The 12,271-nt window shown below is 26.0% G+C and overlaps 1 protein-coding gene across 2 annotated transcripts in view; it reads right to left on the bottom strand.

The window, feature by feature from the left end:
• LOC142331482 (uncharacterized) overlaps positions 1–12,271 on the bottom strand; it is a 108,832-nt gene that overhangs the window by 19,915 nt on the left and 76,646 nt on the right. For both annotated transcript variants that reach the window (XM_075377422.1, XM_075377423.1), the window contains exons 3-5: positions 8,149–8,340; positions 4,821–4,940; positions 4,023–4,058 (exon numbers count right to left, since the gene is read on the bottom strand). In XM_075377422.1, coding sequence (XP_075233537.1) covers positions 4,023–4,058; positions 4,821–4,940; positions 8,149–8,340 — 348 coding nt within the window. The remainder of the gene's footprint in view (positions 1–4,022; positions 4,059–4,820; positions 4,941–8,148; positions 8,341–12,271) is intronic.

Below are 12,271 nucleotides of genomic sequence, written 5' to 3'. Positions count from 1 at the left end.
TTATTTTAGATTATTGTATTTCTACTCAATATTTAGTGTATTATTAGATTACATACTGTTTTTATATGAGTTGCTTTATTATTTTAAGCTCCTGTTCATTGAAAAATCTGTTAAAGTAGTTTTTGATCTAATAACTGCATTAAATTATTGAATATTTTTATTTATTTTTCATTTAAGCAAACAGTATGAGTGAATATATAAAACACTAAAATCTAACTTTAATTGATATCAATGGTTTGTCTTGGTAGTGTTACCTCAATGGTTTAAAAATGCCTTGCATATGATTTATATAATTCAAAGGTGTTTTTTTTCTGTAGCAGGACATCTACATTCGGGGTTCAGAATATTATGACGTGTTAATATTACTTTGGGTATTATTAATTAATTGTTTTCTATTACAAAAAAAAAAAAATGTAGTAGATTCTATAAAAGCTTACTGCAGAGTCTTTTCATAGGTGATGTAGGCATTCTACTCTATGTAATTGTGTTTAATTTTTCTTGGATTTGAACAAGGATTCTACAGAACCATAGAACAGGTTTTTTTTAAAATCATGCAATCATTGATTTAACTATTTATCTAACCAATGAATGATATTTGATAAAAATTGAATAGAATTCTTAATAAATCTTCATCTGAATGATTAAGCAGATGATTAAATGTTTAGAAAAACAAGAACTTTTTTCAAGTCACATCTGACTTTTATGATCAGTACCCGGCCTGGAAAACTGCTCTGAGTATTTTATATTTTCAGTGATCAATTTGAACAAAATTTGTAGTACATTGATATTTTGTGTTTTTTACTACAACCTTCAATTTTCCACTCGATTCAATGTTCTATTTCTTATGGATCCATCATTTTATTAAAAATTGTATGAAACCATCAAATTATTAAGAATAGAATTCTGTCTCTACCTTATGCAGGGCTTAAGAATATAATATATATATGATTTAAATTATCAAAATAAAAAAAGGGCTTTTTAGTTTGTTGCAACAGAATAAATTTTTCAGGTTTAGGATTGGAAAAGTATATAGTTAAGATTATGATCAGATGTAATTGTGAAGGAAATAATGAGTATTTTTTGAATTCTGTTATTAGTGTTACTAGAATTTTTTTTAATGTATTTACCTACTTCCTTTAATAACCCATTTAAATAACATAATTATTTGTAAACAATTCTGTTTTCATTAATATTGATTATTGGACGATTTTTTAATTTAATTTTCTATTTAAAAAAAAAATATATTAAGATTAAGTTTGTGATTAAAATTATTATTTTCCACTGTAAAACAATATAATATTTTGCTGGTCTTTCATAATTTAAGTTTTTTCCTTTCGAGATTTGATATTTAACTTTTAATTAAAAGTAAGAAAATGTAAATATAAAACAGGTCATCTAGAAATCATGTCCAATGCTGTCCTTTTTTAACAAAACTTTGTTGTAAATATTCACTAAGTTGTTACAGTTTCAGAAAAACTTTATTTTATGAGGTGTGAAATAAGTAAAATGATGTGATGATAGTACTGTGATATAACTATGTTGCAAGATTGCTTGTTGCATTTATTTACTCAAAACTCTTTACCTTTATATAAGCTAATACACATTATTAGCTTGAAATACTAATTTTTACATTATATTTTGTTTTTATAAATATCTTATTATTAGTTTCCTTTTTTACCATTATTATATTACATTTGTTACTGATACATTTTTCACCTTTTTCTGATGTAATACATTTTTTAAGTTACATAGTGATGATCAGTAGTTTTAATCAAATTAAATTTATGTAATAAAATTCAGACACTATATTAAATTTTACTTTAAAAATCTGTAATTCTGCTTTTTCACAGAATTACACATCATTCTTTAAATAATTGATCACGTTTATTAAAATAAAACAGGTTTCTAAATTTTCATCAAAAGTTAGTATATTGTGTTAATATTATGTAAATTTGACTAACCTAACCTAACCTTATTTATCCTGAAAAGGAAACGTTGTATGTAATTAAAATATTTGGACAGAAAATTTGTCAGTATTTTGAAAAAAATAGTCAAATTTTCTTGAAAATTTTGTATAAGGCAATCTTAGTGAGTAGTAAAAATAAACCATCGTTTCATCTGTATTCTCATACAATCTATGGTTCATATTTTTCTAAAACTATAGCAAATATTTTTATTGAATTTGATACATATGTTTTAATTACTGACTTACGAAAGCCTATTGATTCTGAATTTAATTTTGGGAGGTTTTAGCATCTTAGAGATTGAACTTCTCAAAAAATTTCTTAGCAAGGAACAAAAATCTGGATCAAATCTGGTTTTTTATGGATCAGTAGTTTTGAACTGTGACGATTGATTGAATGAATGATATTAATAAGTTTTAATGGAATCATTTTGTTGTTATATTATTTACACATGTACATAATACATAATGTCCTAGTACATTTGTATATATGAAGCATCAGTTACGCACTTCAGTGGTAAATGTAGACATTTATATATTTTAAGTATTTAACATAATCCTTCTAAAGACACTTTACTTATGTTCTATGTGACTAGTTTTACAACTGTAGAAGATTTTTATGTCTTTATTTGTAAAATAAATTAAAAAATAATACGTTTCTTTTTTTATCAATATTCTTGAATTTTATTTTTCTAGAACAAAGTAGCCATAAAATATGTGTTTTTATGCATTAATTGTCTTATAAATTAAGTTATTAAACATTCTAAAAAAATATATATATTTAACAGTGAACCTGTTTTTTCTTCTTATATTTCATATTTATTAGAAATCATATCTAAAAAAAATGGTCATAGAATATGGAAAATGATTTTTTTTAAAATATTTTTTCATCTGTTAATGCAGAAAAAAATGTTTCCAAGTAGTTTGTATGGATAAAAATAATGATCAATCAATTATACTATAAAAATATTGACTATTGATTGTTCACTTTTGTTATGTAATATTATATAAGTATTTAATTTGTCTTACTTCTAAACTAAAAAAAAACAGTAAAAATTAAAGTATTTATAAATCATTTATTATGTACATTTTCAGATGTAAAAAAATAACTGTTTTTCAAACAGCATTAAAAAGTATTTATTGTACAAAATGTTAGATTAAGACAGAAATTGAAGATCAAAACAGAAGAAAATAAATAGAATATGTATATTTGTATAGTTCAATTGAACAAATTAATGACATTTCATTTTAAAAGATAAATTACTTATTAAATCTTATTAAAATTAAATTATGATAAAGAGTTTGTCATTGGAGTTTTATAGTACAAAAGTTTTTTGTACACACTGAGTTTCTACTACAGAAAGATTTTCTTACTTTTAATTTTTTAATGTTATGTTTACTTTTTATTTTAGTTAACACACTAACCTAACCTTATTTATTTTTTTAATATCATCATTCATTTTTTAATGTTATGTTATGTTTGCATACTAGGTTGTAGTTATTGGTATTCTTTGGTGGGTTTTTTCTTTTTCTGTTTAACCTCTGAAACCACCATAAGGTTAATACCTTCAGAGGATGAATGAGGATGATATGTATGAATGTAAATGAAGTGTAGTCTTGTACAGTCTTAGGACTGACCATTCCTGAGATATCTGGTCATTTGAAACCCAACCACCAAAGAACACCTTTATCCATGATCTAGTATTCAAATCTGTATAAAAGTAACTGCCTTTGTTAGGACTTGAACCTTAGAACTCCTGACTTCAAAATCAACTGATTTGCAAAGACACAATCATCACTAGGCCAAACCGGTGGGTTACCTGAAACTGATCTTTTTTTTTTAAACCTCCCAGACACCGTTAGATATTGCTTCAGAGGATGAGATGAATGATTTGAAACATGTGTAAAATGCCATGCTTATCATGCCCAATAAATATTTATCACAACAAATATCTTGTTATTTAATTTTATTTAGTCATTATTTATTAATTGAACTATACTTTTATAAAAAGATGGACAGGTATGAAGAAATTGTACTGAAATCTTGTTTTATTCGTACCTTTGACCATAATCTCGATTCTTCTTTGATTTGAACCTGTTATTGTGAAAACAAAACAAAAAATTTCAATTAAAAAAAATAACAACAGATGATAGAACCCAAAAGTAGGATTTTCATACCATAACCCAATCATTAAACAATAATATTTGTAAAATTAATTATTATAAAATATATAATAGTGGAAGAAGCTTTTATACAATTTAATTAGTTTAATACATTTCAACTAAATAATAAATTAAAAGAAAAATATAGGAGTGGATATAAAAGAATGAAAAAAATAAATCTGATTTAATTTTTTTTGTGTATAACATATTTCTGTTAATAAAATATGTTTTTAAATCAGTAGTAACAAAATTTACAATAAATAAAAAAAATTGTTTTATTAAAATTATGTCTCTAATAATTAAACAAAATTTACAATCTATTCTGGTAGTTTTTTTAAATCCTATAATTATTTTTATGAATAAAAATAGAGAAAAGATGGATTTAATTTTACATTTATTTTTGTAACCAAAATAGTAAAAAAAAAAATGTAATCAAAAAGTAAAAGGAATAAATAATTTTCAATTTTGAGAAATATATTGTTATCTGTAAAGCGAAATAAGAAGATTTATACCGGTAGTTACATTGTTAGAATAAAAAAATTAAAAAAAGATATATAAGAATTTTCCTCTACCATTATTCAAATTACAGTAAATATGTAATGATAATATTTAAATGATAGTTGAAAAAAGAAGAATTTGAAAAAATAATTCTATGTTATTGAATGATTAAAAATTATTTTTAATGTGTACTTACCCTCCAGAAGTATTTTCTATTGGCTGTACTCGGTACAGCATCTTTGGCATAAACTTCGCCAACAAGTGGACCAAACCGAGTGCCACGAGGAATGTAACTTGTGCTCCACACGCCCAAAACCTATTAGTATAAAACATAAAATTTAAGTATTTATTTATTTAATTGTAATTGATAAGCTCAAAACTTGCTATCTGAAATTTGCATCAGAAATTAAAAATATCAAACATTAATGTTCCAGACCAATTGTTACTATTAAGGTCGATTTGATTAGTTTAATAATTTAGTTATTTAACATTAGGTTAATCAGTTAAAATCAAATGAAGATTTCGAATTATAAATATATGAATTTGAGTTTATGATTATGTTTATGGATATAAATTGTACAGTTTACAATCATTAATCATTAAAAACTTTATAAAGCATTTCTTAATTCCGTTCTACAAAAAAAGAAACAGATTTTAGTTTATGAAATAGCATTACACTTAGTTATTATGGTGTCTTTCAATCCTTAAATTTTATATATACAGAGGGGTAGAAAAATATGTCCTCACTGTTTGTAATTAAATAAGATCTAAAAAAGACTTACACTCACTAATCTAATGTGTAATGTAGTATAAGGTATTAAATTTGTCATAGTAGTTGGAGGTGGAAATTTATGTCGTGCATGCGCCGTGGGTGGTTGTTGGTGGAACGAACCTATCATATTAGCTAGTTTAGCAGAAGACAGTCGAGTAACAACAATGGTTAAGGTTCGCTTATCATTTGTTAAATGCAAGGCTATACTGAAGTGGTACTGGAAGTACAAGAACATTCACAAGGTACAACAGCAGTGGCAGAGAGATTTTGGAACACCTCCCCAACACGCCGAACATTAACAGTTAAAAGTCTGGCACCCAGTGCTGCAACATTTCACCTGATCACCGCAAAAATCAGTGAACCAGGGAGTGTGCGAAAGTGTGGTGAGCCAGTCAAGTAAGATGCATTCTGAAGAGTGCAAAGTGGAAAGTGTACATTCCAAGACTGTTATAAGCAATCAATGAGGACGACCCAGGTCGAAGTATGGAGTACTGTGAATGGTTTCAGCACATGGTTGGCAAGGATGAGGAATTTGCAGGGAAGTTTGTGTGGAATGATAAGGTGCAATTCAAACTTACTGGTACTGTGAATTGCCACAATTGTGTCTACTGGACTCCTGAAAATCGTCATGTTCATGTGGACAGAGCAGTGAATCTACCAGGGGTTGATGTGTGGTGTGGTCTACTGTATCAGTGCGAGGTTTGATTGATCCCTTCATCTTTGAGGGTATTGTAACTGGTGATGCATATTTTGATATGCTTCAGGCAAGGATTTTGCCTTTCATCCAAAACCTGTATGGTGATGAACTTTTTTACGTGCAACAAGGTTGAGCCCACGTCACTACCATCAAGAGATATCAGGTTGTACCTCAATCAAACTCTACCCAGACAGTGGGTGGGTTGAAGAGGTGCTGTTGAGAACCCATCTTGGTCTCCCGATTTGACACCTCTGGACTTCTACCTCCGGGAGACTGTCAAGAATGATTTATATCAACAAAAACCAGCAACAATCAATGAGCTACATAAAAAAATCGTAGTCACGTGCTGCCATTACGTCAGATACACTAACAGGCGTAGCTCAGTGTGCAGTTCAGCGCCATGGGCGTTATTTAGAAGCTGCTGGTGGTCATTTCGAACACATACCATAACTCTCTCTCAGTGTCAAACATTGTCACATCAAGTCAAATTTGTCACGAGACATGGACTAGCAAACAAAGAGTACATTTTTTTAGACCCCTCAGTATTTTCAGATGTAATTGCAAGTTTTACAAAAATCTTTACCCAGTTACTGAATTGAAAATGAAAAGATCAGATTATTTTGTATATAAGAGAACTCTGTTTAAGAATATTATTATTAGTAATATTATAAATGAAAAAAAAATATGAATATTTTCATTTTTCCTTAAAAAAACTTTAAGTTACTTCTTATAGTGAAGTATGGATTTCTAAAATTAAACAGTATCATATAAGTTTTCATTAACTATTATATCCAATATCATTATACAAAGGCTTATTGGTTGCTTGTCAACTAAAATTTCTCGAGTTGAATCTCTCTTGATACTCTTATATATTATAGTGTAATACTCATACGAGAGAGAACACCAGCCATGACATTAACCAAGACTGACGTGAACTTTGTAATCTTGTAAGTTTAACATTTATATATATATACACATAATATAATAGTGTTAGTTTACGATCAGTTGGGAATAATGTTAATACTGTTTTAAACTTGTTTCTTGAAGAAAGTTAGTGAAACTTAGTGGAACAATGTATGAATGCATACATGAGTAAGTAGTAGAAACAAGTGTAGTTCATTTTACTTTACTTCAGCGGTAACTTTTGAGAATTTACTTTGTTTTTCTCTCTTACTCTCATATTCTCCATTAGGTGTACATGATATATACATATATTTATGTTTCTGTGGACGTGTGTGTACAGATATATATATATTTCAGTAAGACTGTAGGTGAGTTTTCTTTATTTATTTCTTAGAATTAAACTTCTCCAATTTCCTTTCTCCTTTGAACACTCCATAATTCTTAGTTTTCATTTCTGTAATTATCATACATATCTTCTTAAGATGTTGAATATAATACTGTACTTTAAGTTTTCATATGGTACAATGTACTCATGAGAAAACAAGATCTTATATCTAACTTACTGTTGCTATAATATTTTCATAAATTTATAAATAATTCAATTAATTTAACTGATAATAGAACAAAATAAAAATATTGTTATACTTTTTGTTTTAATATTAATGCACTTATTGGTTTATGTAAAATATACAACTACTGATATAAAATGTTTTTATGCATAATAATATTACTTCTCGGACTGCTTTAATTGATTCAATTAATTGAATCAATCCTAGCAGGTTATCTTTTCTACTCTGAATTATTCCGACTTAAATTCTATTCTTGTTCACACTCCACATTACTTAATTTTTCACTCTTCTATCTGTTAATCTTCTCCAATTTCTTCCATGTCCACATTTAAAAAGCTTCTAACCATCTTTTTTGCTAAGTTTTCATATTTTATATGATTTTAATTTATAACTGAAAGTTTTAAATTCAAAAATAATTAATATAATTCATTCTTATACTTATTTATTTTCATACGACTTAACATTTGTTTTAAACACAATTTAGACTTAGTTAAGTCATCAAGTACTACTTAAATCAGAGTATAATCACAGTAAATAAAATAATACAGATAATTTATAACGCTAGTATAATCGTTATACTTACATCACTTAGAGCTTGAGATGGTTTCAGTACTAGATTTCTGGGAAGTGAAGATTCAGCCTTATTTAAACAATCTGGAGGGGATGGCAAGTCTGGAACTATATATACAACATGCCTTTCAAATTCTTCCTCTTTTATTGAGGATAAATCCCATGTAACTCCCACCCCATCATCATGATCATCAATGCTCACGTCCTGTAAATAATAGAAAATAAAAATATTACCAAATGTTTTATAAAATGATTGAAGTTTAGTATTATTACAGAATAGTTTTACAAATCTTAAAAGAAAAATACCTGTTTTTGGATGTGTCTTATTTATTTTTATTTGATTATTTTTTACTAACTTCCGTCTGTTGTATCAGATTACTTTTATGAGACAGTGTCGCAGTTGTATTACACTAACAATAATTTAAGTGACAGGCACCTCTTTTATTTGAATATATTGGAGAAAAAAGATGAAAAAGTGAGTGGATACTAACTGATGGAGAATGAGAAATTCATTTTTTAACTCTACAGCCATAGCTCTTCACATCAGCAGTCATAAAAATTAATATTAGTGATAAATTTTTAAAAAGCTTTAGTGAATAATTTACCTTTCCTAAATATTTATCAAAATAAAATTAATTTTTTTTAAATTCAGAGATTGCAATAAAAGTTTAAATATAAAAAATGTACAATTATTGTAAATTAGGTTTTAAGTTTTGTAATAAATATATATTCAATCTATGCAAAAAACAACCTTTTTACTTCCTTGTGTAAAGTAAAGGAAGTATTGTGATTGTGAAAAATTTTGGTTTCCAGATTTCAATAGAAATATTTATTTTGACCATCCCTGAATCCATTTTGACTAGTTTCGGTGTGACATCTGTACCTATGTATGTATGTATGTATGAATATATCTCACATAACTCAAAAACAATTAGCCGTAGAATGTTGAAATTTTGGAATTAGGAGTGTTGTAACATCTAGTTGTGCACCTACCCTTCTTATTGCAATTGACTGAATCAAAACTGTCCAAAAAAGCACAAAGTACAAACAAAATTGGATTTTGGACTTTTTCTTAACTGCAGTAGTAAGTCCTCATTGAGCGCTTTTCAATGATATGTCATAAGTGGTACTTATTTTCATTGGTTTCAGAGTTTAGCCAAATAAAATTTTAATTAATGAAATATTTGGATCTTAGAAGAGGAAGGCACATCGGTTCAAATTCGACTTCATTTCATTTTTTTTTAACTTTTTTTTATTTTAAATATATTGATTTATTAATAATTATTAATTTCTCTTTGTAAAAAAAAAATTATTTTGAATAATAATTCAATAACAAAAAAAAATAATAAAATATCAGTTGCTTTTAATGAAATAAAAAAATGTGTAAATGTAATTTAATACGCGTAACAAGGAAGTCATGCATGAGTTGTCCAAATCAGATTTTTTTTCCTTGAGAGTCGGTGATGAAAATTATTTGAAATAATAAACTTTTAAAACAACTAACCAAACAAAATTAAAAAAAAAAAATATTATAAAGATAATTTTTAATAAATAACTTACTTCAAAACATTTACATTTGACCTTGCAATCATAAATTTTTTAAGTTAACTTTTGAAATAAGATATTAATAATGTTGTATTGATAAAATTTTAATTGATTTGCTGTTTCAAAACTTGTAGTTTTTAATAATATATGAAACAAACATCTGGAGTTTTTTTTATTACAAACTTATAGTTTACATTTCATATCTCAAATGTTTTAATATTCATTAGTTACTTCAACATCATCATTATCTGGTATCCTGACTGGTGGCAGGTCCCTTACTGCTGTCTCCATCCATTCTATTGCAAGCTTTCTCATTTATTCAGTAGTAATTTTTAATTTTCATCTTCATCTATTAACTTCATCCTTCTTCTTTCTTATTTCCTTTCTCCTTCAATTAACTTTTCCAGTGCAGTTATCAAGATTACATTTCCTTTAACCACATGTCCTAATCGCCATAGCCGTATCTCAAAAACCTCAGTTTAGTCCTCTCCTTCTTCCTCATCATCTATGCTTTACTTCCATACAACAAGACACTCCACAAATAGCATTTTGCTAACCTCTTCCGTAACTCTAAGACCAGACTTTTACTACATAGTAATTTCCTTTTCTTACTGAAGGCTTCCTTGCCATCGCTTAATCGCTTATTCTTTCCTTTTATTTCCATGGTACTCTTAAAGTCCTCATTCACCACAGTTTCCAAATATCTGTAATTTTTTACTTTTTCTAGTCTTCCTTCACTTGTCCTTACCACTAAATCCTCTTTGTTTATTTCCATTGCTTTAGGTTTTTCAATTGTTATTTAACAAGTTGATTAAATACTTAAGAATTAGAGTTAAGACCCCTAATACTTAAGAAATAGGGGTTTTCTGGTTTTTTTTTCTTAAGGGATCATGAAATACATTAATATTATATTTTATTATATCTAATTAAAGTTATAAATAACATAAAAATTTATTTGCTGATATATACGTTAATTTTTATTCTAACTGAATTGATTCCAAAACAATTATATTTTTATTGAAAAGAAAGAAGTTTTCATTATTTATCTAACAAATCTGTTCTAGTATATAACATTTTTGATTTAATTAAATCTAACTACATCTAACGGTAATGTAGTTACAATTTTCTAATGATTTCTAATATTATAATTATTATAAATTGTTTGATAATTTTATATTTTCTCAACTTTTTGATTAATTATTTTTATCAATGTATTGTAAGTTGTAATTTTCGTATTATTTTAATTATTATTTCAGATTATTGGTTAATTATATCTAATTAGATGTTGGTGATACTATTAGTATATCTATGTATTGTTTTCATTGGGTAAAATTAATAGCACTGTTTGCAACCAAATATTAAAAAAACTAGAAATAAATTACTACTATTCCTGATAGTTTAATTAATTAATTTTTATTTATATTTTATAACATATGTTTGTAATAAAAGTACTTATTAAATTATTCAAGTGATTGTTTAATTGTTTTATTTTCATTAAAATAGGATTCCCAAGTGATTTTGTAATAAGATAACTGATCACAAACCAATAACTAATTAATAATCTGATTGTTTTCATAATGTTTATTTAAATAAATCTATGGTATTAGTATTTTATGAGATATAAATATGAAAATGTAATTTTTTATTTTTGTTCTCTTTGCAACATAATTAAAGTAAATTTTATAATTTGTTACATTGTTATTTTAATTTTAATTTTATATTACAGTAAAGTATGGAAGTGAATGTCTGAACAAATGATTGTTAAAATGTAAACTAATAATCAAGATATCAATTCTAACTGTTTGATTTGGTAATTAAGGTTTCTGTATATATGAAAACATTGATTAATGATTTTGTTTCAATATTACTAACACAAGATTGATCATTAATGAATCAGTTGATGTTGATATGTGTGTAATGTTACTACAGAAGTAACAGACTTTTGTACTATACAATACATTTTAACGATCTTTATACAACAAATTTCATATTCGATACTAAAAATTTAATGTAAAACCAATGAGAATATTGTACATTTCTCTTGGTAATTTTCCATTTTATTTTTTAATGTAACGTGTGATTCAGTCTGATGTGACAGTACTTGTAATGCACATATATCGTTTATTTATATCTATAATTTTCAGTTTGTAGTTTTACTACTAATAATATACTATATACTGGTACATAGATTTTGTTAATTAAAACCCTGTTAAGTGATTAAATTAGCTCTGTGTTTTGATACCGTATAATTATTTCATATTGTATATTAACCTTTTCAATTCTTTTTTTTTTATTTTTATGTCCTAGTTAATTTAATTAATTTGTTTTATTATAAATTATTATTTTATTATAGCTTTTAATATAGTTTATCTCTACTTTTATTATTCTTTCTTTATTTTAAATTAATTGATGTCTTAGGATATAATAACGTATAGATCAATAACTTAAAAAAGCTTTCTATCTCAAAATTTTCTAAGTTTGAGTAATTTTCATAATTTATTGAAATATTAAGTGATTTTTTGGATTTTTTTTTTAAATCAGCCATCAACTTTATTTCATCTTCTATTTCTTTCTGTTCTTCACTAATCTTT

The sequence above is a fragment of the Lycorma delicatula genome, chromosome 10 (assembly GCF_047948215.1).
Source record: "Lycorma delicatula isolate Av1 chromosome 10, ASM4794821v1, whole genome shotgun sequence".
In the NCBI taxonomy this organism is placed as follows: Eukaryota; Metazoa; Arthropoda; class Insecta; order Hemiptera; family Fulgoridae; genus Lycorma; species Lycorma delicatula.
The sequence above is the reverse complement of the archived record's forward strand: the minus strand, read 5'-3'. Positions and strand labels throughout refer to the sequence as shown.